The 20,873-nt window shown below is 39.6% G+C and overlaps 1 protein-coding gene across 8 annotated transcripts; it reads right to left on the bottom strand.

Annotated features, from left to right (window-relative positions):
• Window positions 1-35: 35 nt before the first annotated feature.
• LOC115425308 (collagen type IV alpha-3-binding protein) lies at window positions 36-20,570 on the bottom strand. Of its 8 annotated transcripts, none has more exons than XM_030142760.1 (18): window positions 19,885-20,570; window positions 19,554-19,688; window positions 16,737-16,853; window positions 11,873-11,980; window positions 11,373-11,508; window positions 10,950-11,036; window positions 10,619-10,776; window positions 7,893-7,985; window positions 7,648-7,734; window positions 7,311-7,403; window positions 6,269-6,346; window positions 5,428-5,523; window positions 4,972-5,104; window positions 4,811-4,881; window positions 4,585-4,713; window positions 4,223-4,352; window positions 2,530-2,667; window positions 36-1,643 (listed from the first exon to the last, which is right to left on the bottom strand). In XM_030142760.1, the coding sequence occupies exons 1-17, from the start codon at window positions 19,972-19,974 to the stop codon at window positions 2,540-2,542; spliced, it is 1,869 nt and encodes a 622-aa protein (XP_029998620.1). In that variant the 5' UTR covers window positions 19,975-20,570; the 3' UTR covers window positions 36-1,643; window positions 2,530-2,539. The 8 variants fall into 8 exon arrangements, with proteins under 8 accessions (XP_029998620.1, XP_029998619.1, XP_029998617.1 ...); XM_030142759.1 differs by having other exon boundaries at window positions 10,950-11,033; window positions 11,373-11,512; window positions 11,874-11,980; window positions 19,885-20,569; XM_030142757.1 differs by having other exon boundaries at window positions 11,373-11,512; window positions 11,874-11,980; window positions 19,885-20,569.
• Window positions 20,571-20,873: the final 303 nt, after the last annotated feature.

Genomic DNA, 20,873 nt, shown 5'->3' on the forward strand with positions numbered 1-20,873 from the left:
TATCATCAACTTCACATTAATAGAGACGGCACTGGTTCCTGTTGTGTAACAATTTTAATTTACAGAACATTGTCAAATTGCATTACATTTAGTGCAAATAATAACACTTCTGATGTACAACTTAGAAATATACAAAGTGTGTAGATTACTGACAAATATAATTAAAAACACTAAATGCATTCTCCCGCTGACACTGCTCCTAAATCTTGCTCTTGTGATCATAAGCAGAATAATTATTCCAATCCTTCAATCCTCTGATCCCCCCCCGCAAGACCAAGAATCTGATGGCGACTGTTCAGCCACACAGATTTGCTGATTGCAAAAATCCCAACGTTAGAGGGTAAGACAAAAGAAAAACAATCTAGAGTAAATTTCATTCTTGAGGTAAGATGATGTGAAATGCTGACTCTTCCCCCTCCCGTTTCATTTCAGTGTTGATAAATGCACATCTGGTGGCTGTACATACGAGATAACCAGGATTTTTAGTATGGGACCTGGCGTCTAAGGCATTCTGGGGGTGTTTTATCAGTCAGAGGGCTGAGACGCCACCGCGCTGTAGTGCAGCGTGTGAAATGTAATGTTACAGTACGACTGAACACGTAGGGTGTAGATGATGTCCTTTAACGTGTTACTTAACAGAGTCTCAGTCCCACAAACATCACAATGGAAAATATTTCATGGAGGAAAAAGAACACGGGGCGTGAAATGTACCTAGAGATCTCTGTAAAAAAGAGAGAAATCTTTAGACAATATGGCTGGTCAGCTGGAAGTACCTGTAGTTTTAAGACTGATACACACTGACTGCATCACACATACCAGTTAATGGTATTCAGTGAAACCACGTCCAATACAAATATTGCCAAACATGAGTTAATAAGACATTACAAATTCTCTTTATCTCCCACTCGGGGTTTTCTTGGTCCGTCGCTGTTGTCAAATTCAAGCGTTTAACAGTCAAATTCACATTTCTCACATTGATAAACTAACTTATTTTGTTTTCTCTGTACAATACATTGTGTCCATGGTGCTCTCTGAAAGCTAATTTATAACAATCTAGAAATATAAAGATTTTCAAGAAAAGAGAAAAAAAAATCATGTTCAAAGCTTTAGGCTCTGACCCTCCATCAAACTGCAAAGAGAGTCATCACCGGAGGGACAGGAGAAGGCAAGAAAGAGGAGATACGGTACCACGCCTCATCAACGCTTGTCCTGTCGTCCAATCACCTACTGTCCTCTGACACGGTAGTTACTTTAGCAGCAGCAAAACAAACAGCTGTAATACTAGTGATTAAAGCAAACCCCAAAACTCAGTAAGTGTGTAATCATAAGAAATATACAAAACAATTTACAAAAAAAAGCAAATAATTGGTAACATCAAGTCAAAAACCACTTAGGAAACTCTTCAATATACATAAAGATGTACCCTCGACCAGCAGATGGGATGGCAACTACTGATGGATTAAAGCCGTAAAACCAGTCTCTTCTTTAGACGGCGTCCTGCGGGACATGGATGGTACGGTCTCCGACATGTAGTAGTGTGAACACATTCTGATTGGCAGGAGAATGGGTCATGTGATCACCACGAGTCCATTCAGTGTTGAACGTTGTAGTGTCTCCACTGAGCAACTTGAGCCCTTAGTGAGCTTAAAACTAGAGGAAATAAACATGAGCGTTTCTGAGTTCGGAAAACAAAAGAAAACTACTAATCTGTGTATCTATAACAAAAAGCTGAGATGGTACAGAAATGTCCATGAAAATAGAAAGAAGTTATTTCTAAATTAAAGCTACATTCACACTTCAGGTCTTAATGCTCAATTCCGATTTTTTTTTCTTTTTTGCGTGGTTGTTCACATTATAATTGAAATATGACTTCCATCAGACTTATGCCTGAACAGTCGATGGTTCTGAAGTGACCCAAACTGGCAGAAGACGATGAGACATCACACACCAGGTCCCACCTTGTGATCTTTGTTGTATTTGTAAATTATGTAAAAGTCGTAAGAAGTGCGACATGACCATTCGGACTGAAGTCACATTGCAAATCATCAGATATGTATCTGATTTCAGACCACATATTGTCACCTTCTTAAAATAACTGCCTAAGTCATTTTTTCAGATTTTTCAGGAAAAAAAAAAAAACAAACAGAAATTGAGCATTTGGTGATTTTAGGCAAAAAGTCCTTTTTGTCAAAAAAGGAGGGTGATATGAAAGTGGCGTGGGAATGTTTTGCAAAAGAATCTTATTTATGCTGTTCAGACAGTCATAAAAACTCATATATGGGTTACATCAGGGAAGAAAAAAAAAGTCAGATTTGGGCCAGTTTTGCCTGCAGTATGAAAGTAGAAGTTTTACTAAGTTTAACAACATTAATGTTTTAACTCAGTCAACTCGACCTTTTATGTTGGAAAACCACTGTGAAGTGTCAGCACATAGGAAAATCCCCAATTGTTGTTGCGATAAGAAGCATTGACGACAGGATATGATGTCCACTAACACTTAGATTGAGAATGAAGTCATGTCTTTGTTACCTTTTCCTGTTCAGAAGAGGATTGGTTTCCCAGCGGTCTTCTCTTGGACGTAGGAGGTGAAGCGTTTGAGGAACTTGGGATACTCTCTTTTGGCCACGGCTCTAAGCACAGAAGCTGGAGCCCAGCCGCCCGGGTTTACTGCAGCCACACAGGGGACAATTATCAGTAAAGTCTGGGTATTATGTAAGAATTACACATAATGCTGCAGCATAAGGGTTCAGTACCCAGGCGCTGGTCTAGGGTGCCCCCTAGTGAGGGTCTGGGGATTGATCCTATTTGTACAAATGAACTGCCATGACTGGCCTGGCTCCTCCAACAATGAAGTGGCTCAGGATTCCTTCTGCTGCACTGCTTTATGTCACAACACACTTATCTGGAGGAAGTCGGGGGAGGGGGAAACTATATGCGGTGAGTAATGTTTCTAAGACAGGCTTACGCATTGTCTGGCTCTTATGTCAGTCAAGATTTCATCTGAATGATTTGGGGGGGGGGGACCATATCTGGCATTTTTGTTTAACTGCACCTGTGGTGTACAAATACTTCTTTATGGGTGAACCAGCCACTTCTTTAGCAACTTAAACCAAACTGGCTTATTTTATACAATATGTGATGAATCCAGGAACAACAAGCTATATTCCTTCTCCTCTGGTCAGAGAGTGTAGATAAGTGCTAATGATGGTTTCCCCTCCATTATAAAGCAGACATTCAGTGGGTTTCACTGATTATGGTTCAAATGTAAATTGCAGGGTTATTCTGGATTTATTCATAGTGTTAGACAGAAAGGCACACTACAGACATGTTTTTTTTTTTTTTTTAGGTCCAATGCATCAGTTCAAGAAAATCTGTTTTCAGCTCTGCTCTGAAAATGGCACAGAGGAGTTGTCTCTCTGACCCTGATACAGCTACAGTATGAGACAGTAAACAAATAAACAAACAAACAAACAAACAGGTCTGTAAACCATGCGTCAGCTGAAAAATCCACTCTCAGTTACTAATATAGGTGCTTATGACATTTTCTCTTCAATACTACTCAGTTTTTTACTTTAAACTATCAGATAATTACCCCCCAATTACAGTGCAGTATACATCTACTGAATAAATACATATATACTGCAAGTGAGAGGCAGTTTTGGTTTTGTTGCTGTGTAACATGATAGAAACATAGTGTTAACACGGTGAAAACAGTGTTACTTAAAGCTGCTCATATGTTCAGCTCTGCTCCTTTCATCATATCTCATAAATCATTTTTCTTATCACGGTTATTTCTCCTGATCCTCTTCTGTTCCGGGTTTGAAGTAACAGACTCAAAATAATAAGGCAGTGAACTCACAACTGTATGATTTAATATTTTCAACCTCACTGGCATCAAAATTTGCACTGTTATCCACATGAGCCGCCATGACTGACTCCTGCTCTGTCACCAAAACTGTGTTTTTAAAACAAACTGAAAACACTGACAAAAATGGCTCCTAATGTCACTTAAGGGTTTATGTATATACATTTATGTTTTAAAAGCCATACACAAAACCATTTTCCTTGGCATCAATGATCTCTGGTTTTTAACCTACAAGTTGCATTTTAATTTTACAAAGATATTCTAAAAGAAGATTCATTTTAGTGGCTCCTGCTCTCACGTATGGGTGTTATTATCCACTGTAACACTGTATACACTGACATCAGCAGACACACTTACCATTGGCAACGTAGGTGATCTTACAAAGGATGTTGTCTCTGCTGATCTCTTTATCTCCCTCTGGTGGGCTGACCAGTGTTTGGCAGATCATGGCCACATTGATTTTGGCACGAACACAACGGTTTGTAGGCTATAAGTAAAACAAAAAAGTGTAAATGCAACCCACTCCAACACCTTCCTCTTCTCTAATTTTGATATAAAGTCTAAGGGGCAGTCTAGAAGTAATCTTAATGATGGAACTTTGAAAATATTTCCTGCTACTACCCATTCATACATATATAAAAAGACAGTTTTCTGGAACAATTTTACACAGTGCCTAGTCAATCTGAGGTAAACACACAGAGGACATGCAGGTGTCTTACAGGAGCATTGTCATGGTCCACAGAGAAGTTGCAGACCAGCCATGTGTCTGGGTCGTTTTCATTTGTTGCCAGGATCTTCCTGATGGCTGACAGATAGAGCACGTCCCTCTGAGAGGCAGGCCAGACTCTCTGAAACACAGCCAGATGCATTAGGATGACAATCCGACAGGGTGCATACTGTCAAAAATCTAATATAAGGCCAGTTTCAGCTAGTCAGTGAATTTACCTTGTGTGTCTGGTAAACGATGATGGCATTATCGGACAGGGTTTCCACTACGTTGAAATTTTCAATAGTGGCTGAGGGAGAAGAATTCACTCGGGTTATGACATTGCAGTGACAAAACAATGATATGTTGGCTACTTCTGCTTCTCTGATGGTAGTCTTACTCTCCCAGTCCATTCGGACAGCTGTGTCCCAGAAGTAGTGGCAGACTTCATGTCCTGTGACTCCTTTCACAGCATGTGTGGCCTTTAGAGGATCCAGAACAATACCGTTCTCTTCCACTTCTCTCCTGTACACCTGTTAAATGAAACACAAAACAAGTGTGAACAAATAGGCTACTAAAAATACTTTCACTTTATGACATAATAACTATAAAACCTGCAGAATGTTGAAATATGTGTAGCTGTAGGAGAAAGGTAAAGGAACCATGTATATTTACAAGGTATTAAATAAAAAATGAAGTAAATTTCTAGATTTAATTCTGTAGAGAAATGATGAGCTACTTCTGAGCTATCCCATAATGTATTCTAATGTATTTTTAATTCGTGAATAACATTTCAGATATTCACCAACAGCACTTAGGGAAAATGAATCATAGGTACCTTGGCTGTTCCACTCACCTTCATCTCTCCTTCCTCTATTACAAGCTGCCAGTTGGCATCTCCACCCACATCCTGAAGAGAGTAAGTCATATGATTCTGCACCATCTCCTCCACCTAAGACACAGATGAATACTGATTAAATTCAAGGTGTTAAAGATGATTTGGCTTCTACCTTTCAGCACCAACGACATGCTTTAAAACGTTTCAGAGTGGGAAGATAGGCTGTGTTAGGGTGGGTACGAATAATTTATACCCTTGCACAACTACAATTCAGGCACATACTGTAGGTTTGATAACATTATAGAATGCAAAGAGAAAACTGCCCTCTCAGAATGTCAAGAATTCCTTAAGCAAATATATTAGCCACTGAGCAGTAGCTAAATAAATATTAGTCTTGGTGAAACTATGAACATTTCATAACCGTAGTGATTAAACACTTGAACCTCCTTGGGAGGTTTATTTAAGATCCTAACAATGTATCGAGAACAGTCAGGATCCATGCCTGCTCATGCTGCGGGAGAGAGTGATGTGACGAAAGAAGGAGGTGGAGGGAAGAAAGAAGTTTTACTAGATCCAAGTCATGCAGCATTTCACTAACACTTTTCAGACAAACTATCAGTCCCTCCAGGAACTTAAGGCATTGATTTTGTGAATGCATATATCACATATCATCTACAAAACAGACTGACAACACATGGTTATTAACATGCTTTTCAAAGCACAGGAAGCATCTGTAAAATCCTGGAGAGACTGGTTAGTTGACAATTTCATGCTCAGTCTACAAGAACTGGAAAGCAGTGGGTACTTGCACCCCCCTGCAGATAACGTGGAAAGGCTCTGTGGTGACCAAATACAATACCTGAGCGCTGAATCTGTGAATGTCATCTGAAGCACTGACTAACTCAACCGAGGACAGGGAGGAAGAATAGCTATGGGGCTGTACAGCAGAGGAAGATTGAAAGAGAAAATAATAAGAGACAAAACAGAAAGAGGCAACACTACAGCTGTGAAACATTCATAACCTGCTCAACTAGCATGTCAAATTCTAGTTCATCCCTACAATTATAAGGATTATGTGCAACTCCCAAACTTTTGTGGACATCATCCAAGCAAAAAGGTAAAACCAGCTTATTGGGCACTGTGTATGTTCCCTGTTTATGTTATGTTCCAGCTTTTTTGTACAAACGCATGGTAATAATGATCCAAAATCATATTTATTTTTTTTACTGAAAACTTTTATCTCATTTCTTCTTTCACTAAACTCCCCATATATGTGCCTAAATCATCCACAAATGCAGTAAAAGTACAGGAATCCAAACAGTATTTAAGCGACCTGAAAACCTTCAAATAGTGACATTATGTAAGCTCTTCAAAAAACTAAATATGCATAAACTGTTTTCTGATTTAGTGGACACTCATCATGACAACATGTTATGTAAATGAGAGGACAGAGAAAGTGTGGCTGTACCCCTTTTCCACCAATGCTATTCAGAGCCTACTTTGAACCAGTTCTTCATGTTTAAGAGTCAATGAACTAGCTCTCTGGAAGGAAAACTGGTTCCAGAGCAGCATCAACACTTTGCAGGTTGAGAAACAATTAACGCTTACGTCAGGGGCTGTGACCATCTGAAACTCTGTGGCTGTCATTTTAGGGGATGTATATAGCAATATGATGAAGTAGCTACACAGTGGCTCTCTGGCTCATTGAAAAGTCAACCAGTTCTTGAAAGGTTTGCAAACCAACTGTATACAAGCAGAAGTATTACCAGGTTTGCATTGGTGGAAAAGGGGCAACTGAAGATGAGACTGATTAAACAAAAAGTAGCAAATGCTAAAATAGATCTACATTTGATAGAACTTAGATCTGCAGTAAAAGGGGAAAATGTATCTGCTTTGATCACCTTGTTGGCAAATCGATGTGTACCAATGGTAGAGTAGGCGTCTCCAGGAGGAACTGGAGTTAGTCGAGTTATCCTGACCTTCTCTGATTGGCACTGAGGGTAAGAGGAAGATGATACTGAAGCTGTGAGATATAGGAGTATGCATCATTATGGGAGAGCAGATATAATATTATGCATACTGCTAAGTTTTACACACCCAAACCATATAAATAATTTGTGTGTGCAAAATATTGGATCAGATGTCAAGTAATATAAATACACAAAAGGAAATTGGTTACGGTTGTTACTCTCAAGCGATACAAGCAATGTACAGATTATTAAAAGACAAACATCACACCTGTTCCTCTATCTTGTCTTGTCTGTCAAGTGCGGCTTCAACTGCATCAAAGAACTCGTCTTCATTTATCAGACTGTTGGGCCCCTCCTGTTGAAAACAAAAGCATGCAAATGTCAGCAACAAAGAAACTCTGAGGCAACAGCCCTCAGAAGATACAAATGCGTGTGATGTAACGAAGAACTGGGCGAGAAAACACTCTGATGTGATTTATTCTGCACTTCCTAAACAATCAAATCTCATCTTGCCTCGTAGTCCGGTCCTCCGTAGTGTGACTTTTTCTTTAGTTCATTCATAGCAGACTTATAGGCATCTTCTACTCTTCTTCTTTTCTCCATCTCCTGTGCAGACAGTAAGAACAGTGAGGTTTGTTAGTGTTCAATAAATAACAGCTACAGGATGTAAATAGAACCATCCCTTAAACCACCTGTGCTGCATTTATGAGCTATACAGGTCTTCACACAAGAACAGCATTTTATTCTTGTACTGATAGAAAACATAAAACCAGTGGCTATACTTGTTTCATCAGACCTCAAATGACAGATGATAAAGACTCTGAAAGAAAAGGTCTGCATGTGCCATCAGGCAAACCCACCAGAACATTCACATGTGGGTGGACTTGAACAGGTTTTACCTAATTCATTCTCCTTTCTTGCCAGGGGCAGATCGTACCTTCTCCATAAAATGAATGTAAAATAACAAATTGCTGCCATGAATCACAGAGCAATTCCATATGTATTAGTGTGGCCATTTGGCCAGATAAAATCAAAACCAAAAAATCATTAAAATGTCGACATATCTGTATATCCACTCTGCACCCGCTCATATCATGAGCAATAACAGGAGAGAGCAAACAAACAGAGGCAAGTATGGCGGAGACCTACATGAAAAACAATACAGCTCTAGAAAAATCTATATATAAACAAACAAGACGGGTTGAACCAGTGAGACACAATGTAAAGTAAGCAAAGAAAGGTGTGGACATGGACCAACAGTGCAATGACAGGAGGAGATCCTGTCATTATCTGAAAAACCATAGACCTACTGTAAAGAACAGGCTGCAAGTCTGAAGAGGTATCCAGCTCTGTGTCTGGTATTTGAGTAACTCTGTCCTCCATTGTAAAGACGGTTTCCACAAACTGCATCCAGAAGTCATTTTCCTTTTTCCGTACGCACGAATATGAGCAGACATGCCTTGTTCCTATCGATTCTGTTCTATCAATAATTTGGATTCCTTACTCCATATCAGCAGTTGCACTTCACACTCATAACCAACACTGATAAGAGTAAGGCAGTAGCACTTGAGCAGCCGAACTGAGAGTACTTCCCACCCTTTATGTGTTTAGGGTTGGGCTGCACACCTTTATACAAAGAAGAAAAAAAAGAAACTGGTTTGGCAACATCAGCTGACCTGATCAGGATGTAAGAATTTGAAGCTCTGAAGCCGAAAGAGTGGATCAGAGGATCAGTATGCACAGAATGGTGGTCACAGTTCTACAATTTTTCTAAGTCAAGGATGTGGTAACATGAATGGCATGGGATTAAAATAAAAAAAAACATGGGAGACATGAAAGCAAACTTTACAAGAGAATTTTGTTCATTGAATTGTGGCCACAAATTTCTGTAGTTAAAAAGACACTATTCAATTTGGACTTTGGATTTCAAACAAGTATCTATAAATTACACAACAGGCTTTACAGATAATGTTTTTTCTACATATAAAAGGCTTTTAGAGCCACCACTATGAAATACTTTTTAGTCCCTCTTTAAAAAGCAGAGTTTTCCATTGTTGATTTACTAAAATACTGCCACAAATAGCTGACATTTTACTACAATCTACAATCATGTCTTCATGCTGCAGAATGTTTGATCACAGTTTAATCACCTGGGGCCATAGTCAAGCAGCTTCCGATTACAAAGAATGGCTCCAAGCGATGAATTAGGACATTTACTAAGAATTGCCTTTGGGTTGAGAGCAGATTCTGGTAAATATACAAATTATTCACATAATATCTTAACCCTTAAGAGAGCTCCTAAGGTGTAATACTGTTAAGAGTAGGGAAGAGGACATTTAAGAGGCTTAAGAGTTTCTTAAACAGTGGTGAAAGGGGACAGACAGAGATAGAAGAAATATTATTTGCTGAATGACTGTAAGGGAATTAAATCCTACAGATTAGTTTGTGTGGGTATTATGTTTGTTGCCAGTTATCCAGCAATCGCAAAATGATGAAAATAAAGTCATTTTTCTCTCATAAATATCAAATAAATAATTTACTAAAATATCTATCACAATGAATAAAGACAAGGATATAAATAAATGTGTGAATAGGCTACTTCACAAGTAGACCAGTTATCAAAGATTTGTAGATTACTTTCAGAGTATGGATTATATACTCAGAAATGTTCACTCTTTTAAGTTGTATACATAACTACACCATGTTGTAATCGAGACTAGATTCTAGGATTAGCCTTATTGGCTGCACTGTCATTTCTATGTTCACTAACACATTTTCACATTACGTTTGTCATTTTGTTTTGTTTTTTAATGAGCCAATCGCACTTCTAAAAAGAATGAGTCATAACTAGCAACTACACCTCCTCCTCACCAAGATAAAAGCTTTTGTCACTTCTTCGCTCAGTGCTGCTTGGACAATTTTCCTCTAGGACTCTTGACTAAGCAGGAACTACTTGCTGGAAATGTTTAGACCAAGTCAGAAGCTCTCAGAGAGTGTTATCAGAAGGCTTTTGAATACAACCCCTGGAAAACAAACCCTGCAGACACTTAAAAACCCTTACAGAAACTTAAGGCAGCAAAGACTAATGACAGCTACAGCAAACTCCTCAGTCTGCAACATTTCAACACAGCAGCAGCTGCTGACACACCCACTGAGGAGAACTGTTGTTTAGTCGCTTCACACTTCACTCAATGTGAGTGACCAGTTCTGATCACAATAAAGGATGCGAGTATAAGTACCTTGTCCAGTCTCTTCTGCCAGCTGTCTTCTCGCTTGACCATCAGTTCGATACAGTGGGACAAGGTTGACAAGATGCCTGCTGTTGTGGCCTTGAATGTGATGGCTTCACCCTTAAAGTCTATACCGTTGATACCTTTGGGACTGGCAGGGGCAAACACTGGCATAGGAAATGACAAAATATATATTTAGGACCCTTTCTATTATTCATATTTAAAGTGTAATGGTTTTACCATGTCTAGTATTTACAAAAAACATTTTTCAAAAACATTTTTCAAATTCAATTTACGGGGAAAAAAAAAAAAATCAGAAAACTAAAGCTGATAAACTCACATTTTTCTTTGCTGCCATTGTTGTTGTGGTTGCATTCTCCATCAGCTTTAGTTGTAGTGGGAAAGTCATCTTCATCCTCCTCTACTACTGGAAAGAACCCCAGAGTCAGTGTTGTCAATCTAGCTATTAAAAGTAATGCATTATAATACATCACAAAATCTTTTAAATCTACAATGAGGTAAAAGTGTCAGTGGATAATGTTTTTGTTGTCTCTTCTTGATCTACAATGCCAACTAACATCTGATCTGTTATACTGAAACAAGACCCTATTTCTCAGTCTAAACTAATTCCTCTTTGCCATGTTTTGCCAGGCCATGCATTTCAATTTAAAAACTTCAATTGTTAAGATTTTCATTTCAAATTAAACTAGTCCTAATAGAGAATAATCATTACACTGAATGTGTATTGTGGTGTGCACATTACCTCTGTCTCTCTGAAATTCATCTTTGGAGACAGCGTCAGCGCAGGAGTCAAAGTACTTCTGCAGGGTGTCCACTTGTCTGCACAGAATATCCCGGAAGGTCTCCATCTCTGCTAGCTTCTCACGCAACCTATGGCCCTTCGGGCCAAAAAAAACAGAAGCAACACAAGCAGAACTCAGAGGAGAGGTCAGAAAAATATTTGTTCCTTGGCTTTTTCCGAGCTAAACACAGTGTCTTTAGTGGTAGTCTTATATGAAATCAAGTACATACAGTAATTGCACAAAAAAATCAATTACTAAATGTTATCACTCTTACTCAAGCTACAAATAATCAAAAGAGATTTATTGGATTGTGATGGGGTGTGGTGTGGGGAAATTCTGGGCTCTAAGCTCTGCAGTAAATATGTTGGTCCTGATCTTAGAGAAACATGCTGTTGTTGATTTTAACATAATTTGCTTTTACAGTCAACATCCTCAAACAGTTTGATGATGACAGTTTTACCTTAAAGGAGGATGTGGATGTGGCAGACAAGGCACTGGCTGCTGATGTGAGAGACAACATGGAACCATGACGTCTCAGACTGGTTTCTGAACCATAACCGGACTCGGCCTGCAATTAAGAGACAATGCTTCTGTAAGGAGCTGGTATATTGAAAAAGCTAGGTCAAGAAAGAAAAAGAAAAGATGTAGGGGTGAAAAAAAAGCAAAGATGAGTGAACAGTAGATCAGTATGTGCACAAAACACATTAAGCATTGTGCAACATAATATGAATGTCTGCAGCTCATAAAATCTAGACAGAAGACACAGATAGAGAGATCAATTCTTGCAGTCAGCTGCACTGAGTAATGCTGAGCTGGACCAGGGCAGGACCTACACCTACACAGACAAACACTGCTGAGAGGGACATAGGCTGACAGACAGACAAATACAGCAGCCCAGCCCCTGGAGACAATACATAGAAAAAGCTCCATGGATAACAGGACAATGAAGTGGAAATAACTTCAGTTTTTTCAACTAAAAGATACATTTATGACTGGATAATATAACTGCCAAAAGCAGCAAGCAGTGGATATGTAACTGTAATCAACAATTAGCACATTAAGTGATTTGGTTACACAATGAATAGCAGCACTAATACAAAGGAGTACACAGTAATGTATAGTTTTCTACTAGATTGCAAAAAAAGACTGTACTCCAGTACACTAATAATTATACAGAGGTAAGAAGAACATTGAGCATACAAAATAATTTATCTGACTACTTGTCTGAAAACTGTAACAGTGTGTAGATCGTACTTGTAAACATTTTCATCTGCTGTCTTGAACATAATTTGCTCTACAGCAGTTTAGGTTTGCAGTAAGTTACCGTACAGATTTACCACGGTAAGAAGTAACCTATCTAAATGGTGCTTTGTTGTACTGGCCCCAGGTCTGCTTTAACAACCCACATCTAATGACATCTGGTATGTAAAAATCATTAAAACTGTTCCTCTTGCAGAAAAATGAGTTTCTGATCAAATGTGTCTTTTTTCCATGTGAAACACACTTCAATCCTCATTATTACACCAAACAACAACAAAAGTCACACACTGTTTTTCATCAGCATGGACTATGTCTGGCTACTGAGTCTTACTTTTCCAACTGGAAGCTGGAAATGGTGAAGAAACCCTAAAGTGTCAGACTCTTGCAGGCAGTCTTAAGAAACACAAAATAAAGGCACGCTAACCAATGCTGCATGTCCATATTTCCAACAGCTAGCAAGTTGAATACCCAGATGATGCTTGAAAACCACCTGCTATGAACCTAGTGCTCCCTATAACACTATCCATTAAACAGACAATGATGTGACTTATTTAACACTTTCTGTAGCTTAATATTTATAACTTCCTCATTGTGTGCGATTCCTGAAATCATCAATACCAAATTGCTGCTTCTGGTAAAGGGATGCACAATCTCTGATGGCCCTGACACTGTCATCTTCATGCACCTGGTCAGCTGCATTACAGAGCCATGCAAATTAAACACCCACTCCTTCACAACATATGAGACAACACTTTGTGCCCACAACTTTGTGATGGCAATGAGATGAGTGCACGGTAACTGACCATGGTAACCACTGAGTGGTGCACACAGCGAGGCACCAGAAGCTCAATTTTGGAAATATAGTTGCCGTTTCTCACACATCTGCCATGCAGTGGAGTTTGGAGTTCAATGCTAAAGCTAGTCTCTCAGTGTTACCTACATGAGCAATACGGCACATGCAAACATAAAATAATTATCAATGTGCTGTTCATACAAGAGCAAAGACAAGTCATAAATTATTCATGTCAGAACACTGGCAGAGTAATTAAATACTTTGGTTATCTATCACAGTGAGCAAGCAGCATGCCAACATGCTATGAGCCCACCATTCGGCCATTCCAACAGCCAAAGCAGAGCAGGACACTGCTGCAGTCCTGGCGGATTGCTGGCCCAAACATGGTCCAGTCACTCCCACAACACTGCTCTGACAATTCAGAGGCTTAAATCCAGTATTCACGTTTTCCTGGACACACCTCACTGAGGAACAAAAGGGAAGAAAAGAATGGAAGAGAAGCCATGTAGGCTAAGCTTATCCCATCAACAAAAACCACTTATAGCAGAGACACAGGAGGAAAAGGCAAAAGAAGTCATTTGGTTTGAAGCAGTCAGAAGAAAGGAAGCCACTGGTTCTTCCGTGGAGCAGGAGAGAGGCTGAGTCAAAAGGAGGAGTCTTTTAATTCTCGGCAGAGCGGAGGACATCTGCTTCCAGTCACACACATGGACTTGAGATACACACATACATGCACTTCAGCCCTGCATACATCAACAGACCACACACCCTGATATGTGAAACCTTTTCATCTTGTCGATCTTTATGTCCAACATCCATCTCTGAGCGAGGAAAATGTGCCTGTGTGTGTTTGTAAGAGAGCGAGGGATAAAAGGGAAGAGTGCACGCATGTATGCATTAGAGGGAGAGACTATGGCTGTCTGGCGCTGTTTGTGAAAAATCCAGTAAAGTACTAAATGGGTGGGCGAAAGAAGCAGTCTACTGTACAATATGACAGAAAAACACAGAGAAAGAGAGAGATGGAGAGAGTGGGAGGTATAGAGCATTTGTCTGGTTCTTCAGCTTTACTTCTATCTGCCCAACTCTGCTTTTATCTTTTCTTCTTCTGATTTGCTGAAATTTATTTGTAATGCACAATCTGGGCCAATAGTGTTTAACTTCAGCCAAAAATGCGCCTGAAGAAGAGGAGGGAAAATGAAAATAAATGCAGAGGTTTCCCCCGCTCCCTCCTGCATCACCCCTCTGAATTTGACAGAATGGAACAGCCCCCTCGTATGATCAAGAGTTTTATGGGTCCCTCTTGATTTTTGTTGCTGTGAGAATGGCCGATTAAAAAAATGCATTATTCATCAAGAGCTGCACTTAAAATCCCTACATTTAGCACGACTTTTTCCACCACCAACACAAATACACCCACACATAAAAAAAAAAACAACACACAAAAAACAAATGGACTTTAACAAAAAGTGTTTTTTTCCCTGAACAGCCCTATTAGATAATATTTGCAAGGCGGCTTATAGTCTGCATTTAAAAGCAGTAATGATGAACACAGAGTCGACACATATGACATATTGAACACACTGTTCAACACATTTTGACGCAAATTCTTAGTTTTCTTTCATCCATATAAATCCAGTTATTACTTTAGACAAGGTATCAGTTAAGTGATGCATTACTTAAGTATATTACACCGGTTAACACAATTTTAGGAATTGCATAAAAAGTAAAGCTGGTGTTCAAGACTGTTGAGTGCAAGTCCTTTTTTGTCCAGACGGGAGCAGTGCAGATATACTTAACTGCTGCAGTGGTGCAGGTAGTGCTGCATTACTGTTAGAAGGTTACTGTAGGTCACAGTCCAGACATAACCCTAAAATACTCTCACACTGTTGTTAATGGAAAAGAGACCAGTGGTCACTCGCACTCAATTGGCAAACGAACGCCCACTGACACTGACTAAAGTGACCATTGCACCATTTACTTCAGAAGTAAGCCCAACAAAAAAATCACTGTTGCAATCTCTGTTGCAAACAGAAGCCATGTCAAAAGCTCTATTTCTCTTAGATGGCAAGCCACTGGATACATTTTACATTTCAAATCAAGTGTGAAGCACAGTAAAATTATGCTTAAGAAAATATGCCTGGGTATTTCACACATTTAACCAAACTATTAAAAAAATAGACTGAAAACTAGATCAGTGTTGTGGCATACTCTTGCAAACTATGCCTCATATAAAAAGCTGTACCACTCCTATTATGGGCATATGTGCAACATTATGTGTTGCACATGTCATGACAGATTTTCCTCCTTGAACTAATCATCTTGTAGAGACAACCTGACAAAGCTAGAAAAAAATACAACAGATCTTCTTCAGTTGTTTAATAATTGTATGTGGTGCCATTGTGTCATCAACCTTTAGCCTTATCTCAATGACAACACTGTAACAGATACAATGATAACTACATTTAAGGTAGGATCTTTACATGCAGCTCAGCACCATGTTTGTAGCAGCCCAAAGGTATTACTTAATGATCTAGCCTAACAAACTTCAGAATGAAGAGTTTGCCAAAGACATGACTAATAAATGCACACATAAACCATAATATACAGTTTGACAGCAGCTGTCTACACCACAGCACCTCTCCAGTAAGCTACAACACCATGTACAGTGTGCTTTATAGACATGAAAAGCATAGATATATACATATGTAACTACGTAGATGTCCAGCAGAGCTAGCAGCTGCCTGCTATCTGATAACAGGGGATACCCCACCTAATCACCTCACTTCTCAGATTCCTCACATTCCCAGAGTGAAGGGCTGTGAGTATGTGTATGCGACTTTGAATCACTGTCCGACCACACCCAGCTAACTGAACAAAACTGGTAACTCCCTGTCTGTTCTGAACAACACAAGGGCCCCAGAGTGAACCCAAATACCTGCAAAATGTGTGCAATGAAGCAAAAGCAATAGTTAATGTTCAGTGTCAGTGATCATGCAACACACAAAATGTCAAAAACAGAAGTGACATATTTTGATGTGAGAAAAATGTGGTAGCTTCCTACAGATAAACAGCAATCACACAAATGGGCTGTGTTTCAGGCAAAGCACAGATCTGTAGTTTTACTAAATCTATTAGAAGAATGATGGCTGACTTGCTTACAGCAAATTAACTGCAAATAAAAGAGAGTGGAAAAGAAGTCTAAATCACAGGTAATGCAAGGCATAGAAAGAAGCCTAAAACAAATACTACTTTGAAAGACAGAATTTCCTCTCACCTTGTGTAGCTCTATTGATTCTATCCACTGGAGTCTGTGTTCAGGATCCTCAGCTCTGAGGTACCAGACACTGTCATTCACACTGATGTCAAAACGACACTCGTCGAACTCATGAGGCTGTAAGAAGATGAGAGAGAATATGAACAGATACATACAGCTCAGCCTTTGAGCCATTTCAGGACAATACTGATATAGAAACTTTAGGAAAATTAAATTAATTTAACATTTACTGTATTTCTGCAAAATCACTGAGGAACCATAGCAAACAGCTTGCAATATCTCTCTGTCTATTTTTGACAATATCTGACTAGCGATGACATATTCTGGACACACATGGATTTCATCAGTCACAGAAAAGCTTCTACCACACAATAAACAGGAATCTTAATTAGAAACTGATGTTGTATGGCTGCAGGCTCCATCCAAAATGTCTGCAGCAATAGAGCTTGCAAAAAAAAAAAAAAAAAAGATCCAGAATGGCTTCTCCTGATCCTAGGTCATCACAACCTTTCCTCCTACCGCTGGGCAAATCTCTAAACTATTTGCCTCCCCCGCGCTACAATGCACTCCACCCAGCTACAATCTCTGACTGCCTAAGGCACCCAAACACGTGCACTGAGAATTCCCCCCTTTCCTCTGAGGTTGGAATTTAACCAGAGCACTCACATGAGGAACGATCTGCTCTGCAGAGTATAGTAAAAAGAAACTTCAGGTTTGACTTGGATCCCCTGCCCAGTTTTCCTTACCACCACCACTACAGCCTCCGTCAGCTGACATACCTCATGTTGTTCACGTTTAATTAGATTTGCTGAATGACGCTCATGTGCCATTTTATTTGCTACCGCTGACAACAGCAACTTAAACTGCAACTCTGAACACAAACTGTCCAGACTGCATACCTTAATGCAACTTTGTTTTTACTCTTTATAGGTCACAAATTACATATCTGGGATTCCAACAGGTATTCATTCACAGACAACCAGAGTGAATACCTCTCATCAGACACCAGTGACAAAATGCTCCCCAGTTGAAAGGTTTATCCATGAGAAGAATGTACAATCCCAAGTGCATCCAGCTATGATACCATTACTGATCAGAGAAATCCAGTCCATCCAACCATGCTGTATCAGACACAGCCCATAAACTTCTGCTTTACAATCTAGTTTATACCTCTTGCTTTCTGCTTGGCACATTCTCCTTGTACTTGCGTAAGCACTACCGTATCTGTGCTGCATCGGCTGTTCTCTGTGCACAGGGACTGTGGCATCTTCAGTGTCAGAAAAGAGGATTTTATACATCAACACTGATAGTCTCTGAGGTGTCTAAATTCTGATTTTTCTCTAAAATTTGCCTTTATTTTTTAGCTATTATTTCTGCATGTATCTGTTTATTTTCATAAAGAATCTGGTTATAACTAACGATTAGTTTTCTTGACTAGTTGAGTAAGCAATTATTCCTGCAGTACTAGCAATGTTTCATCAGTCAGCCCTCAGTCCAAAACCTGAAGATGTTAAACTGATGACAGCTGGGTAAATTATCACCTTTAAGACACAACTTTATGGCATTTTTGCATGAAAAAAAAAAAGGAAACGCGTAATCATTTAGTTACTGCTCCAAAAAACAAAAAAAACCCCCAAACATTCAATTCCATTCATATTCTTTTAGGTTGAAAATACTAATGAAACACAGCTACTCTGAACCTAAAAGCAAGCTGTCCAAAAGATATACTGATGAGAGAACCACAGAGTGGAGTCATGCTGATGTGAGACTTTGAATGGATCATAAAGCACAGTAGGAATTTCAGACAGTACATTGCCTGCATATTTAGCTACGTAAGAGCACAGTCTAGTGTGTGTCTGCGTCTACACATTAATAGGCCAGTGTTAGGCGAGCGGCAGAAGCTTGTTTCTGCATTCCTGAGACCTCATACCAATGTCTCCTTAGAAAGCACTGGCTGTAGATATTTAGGATGACGGGAGAGGCAGTAAAACCTGGCCGTGTGGGTCACACTACTCTGATTATGACTGAGTGTGCATTACAAAACTGTGTACCCTCTTAATTAGTCTACAATAACACAATTACAAACACCGTAAACCTTGTGTGGCATTCCATCAGACTGTATATAAACACGTGGATTGATGTAATGCTTCGTCAAATGACCACTTTCACTAAGAAAACTAACTGTAACCTTTCATGTTGTAGTTTTAATCTAGTTTTGAGGTCTGTAATCCTGTACACAAATCACAGCACAGCATTTGTTGTGGCCTCTGTACTGGGAGGTGGTATGCTTAGAGAGAAAAGTGAATATTTAACCAGTGTGATTTCTGTTTATCTGACTATAGTGAGGCCTAGATTGAGAGAATATAATTCTATCTCTATGGTATATTGTCAGAATTTACTCAAAATGGGTGTGCACCAATTTTAAGCAGCCTCTAAGAAAACATATGGTGTTAAATGTACTAGTGTGGGCTCAAGCACTAATGCAAGAATGCCTTGTGCTAAACTACAGGTCTCCATCGTATCTGTTTTAATAGTAGCCTCATTACAAGTTAATATTTAGCTATCCGTCATTCAAGAAACATGAAATGACCAAGTTACCTGATGACAGGGAAAATGACAGGGAAAGACAGGATCAAAACACATGGGAGACCTGGCAGAGAGGTAACCATACTCCAGCCACTGATGCATAAAATGAAGCCTTTCATGGTGCCCCATCTTATGTGTCCTCACTCCCAGACATAATGAACAGGTGTTTTGCTTTCTGCTTGCCATGGTGGTGGCGTAGTATTCCTTCCTCATACCAGTGCAGATACTTACAGTGATGACCGCTTTGCTGAGGCACAAAGACCCCCTGCATCCGTATTCCCGTTCATCTTGCGACTTATAATAGCTCAAAGTATTGTTTTTCAATACAACCCATCGGTCCTGCCATCCGTGTATGTAGTTTGTCCACTGTAAACACATAATAAGGGCAAGACAAAAGGTTAACATAACAGCGCTATTAAATGCTTATCTCCCTCAATTATATGTCGGCAATAACTAATCTAACTTATGCACTATGCAACTTAATGGTAAAGTGAGAGTTACTGAGAAGCCTTTGAAATATATACACTGTATAATTCAGAGCAGCATTACAATTTCTCATTACCTTGCTTAAAACACCTCCGAACTCCACAGGCTGCCCAGATTCCGGGTCCACATCCTCATCTGAACCCGACGATGAACTCTTTTCAGACATTTAAGTCCAAGCTTGAGAGAAAACTTGAATCTGATTTTACAGGCAGAGCCACGCTAGCTGATCAGCTCCAACTGAACGGAGCTAAACCTGCTGACAGCTTCTACAACTTAGCTTCACCGTCAGCAAAATAACATTAATTAAGGCATGAACTGGGTGTACTTTACAGTGGCTGGCTAGCGTAATTTATCTTCCGTGTTTTGAAAGACTTCAACCTAGCAAGCTTTCCTGTAGCAAGCTTCCACGGGGCTGACAGCTCAGTCCAAACTTCTCCGTTTTGCGGGCTTTGTTTTGAAACTGACGTCGAATACCAATGAGACTAGCTAGCTAGCGTTAGCCTTAGCTGTCAAACGACGCAACTAACGCAAGCTAACGGTAACATAACCAGCAACTTGTGACTGTAGTCGTCTGTTGCCTTGGCTAAACTCGGAGAGACACTTAAGGGGGCTATCGGTAAGGAAGGCCTCCGTGTTAACGCTGCACTGAAACTTAAGCTACAAATGTCGAGCAGGAACGGCTGCTTAGTTCCGCAGTTTAGTTAGCACTAGCGGAGGTCTGACTAGCTTGTCTTCATTCAGGTCGGGGGGAGGAGCTGCCGCCACGCTTTACTGTGTACCTTAAAGAAAGCGACGTCAAGTCAACGTATTCACAGCCACACCGGAAGTGGATTACCCCTGCATTCACATTATAAGCATCACATCTCTCATATAGATGAAGCAATTCAGCTCAAACTGCATATATACTAATAACGATCTGTGATATATTCTAAGACAAATGTAAAGCACTTATATAAAAAATGTAGCCTTAATAAACACATACCGTCAAAATTATACGGAAATGAACGTTATTTAGCTAAATAAACTATATCTCTAGTGAGCAGTAGTAAAATTGACTTTCTAGTG

This window comes from Sphaeramia orbicularis, chromosome 9 (genome assembly GCF_902148855.1).
Source record: "Sphaeramia orbicularis chromosome 9, fSphaOr1.1, whole genome shotgun sequence".
Lineage (NCBI taxonomy): Eukaryota > Metazoa > Chordata > Actinopteri > Kurtiformes > Apogonidae > Sphaeramia > Sphaeramia orbicularis.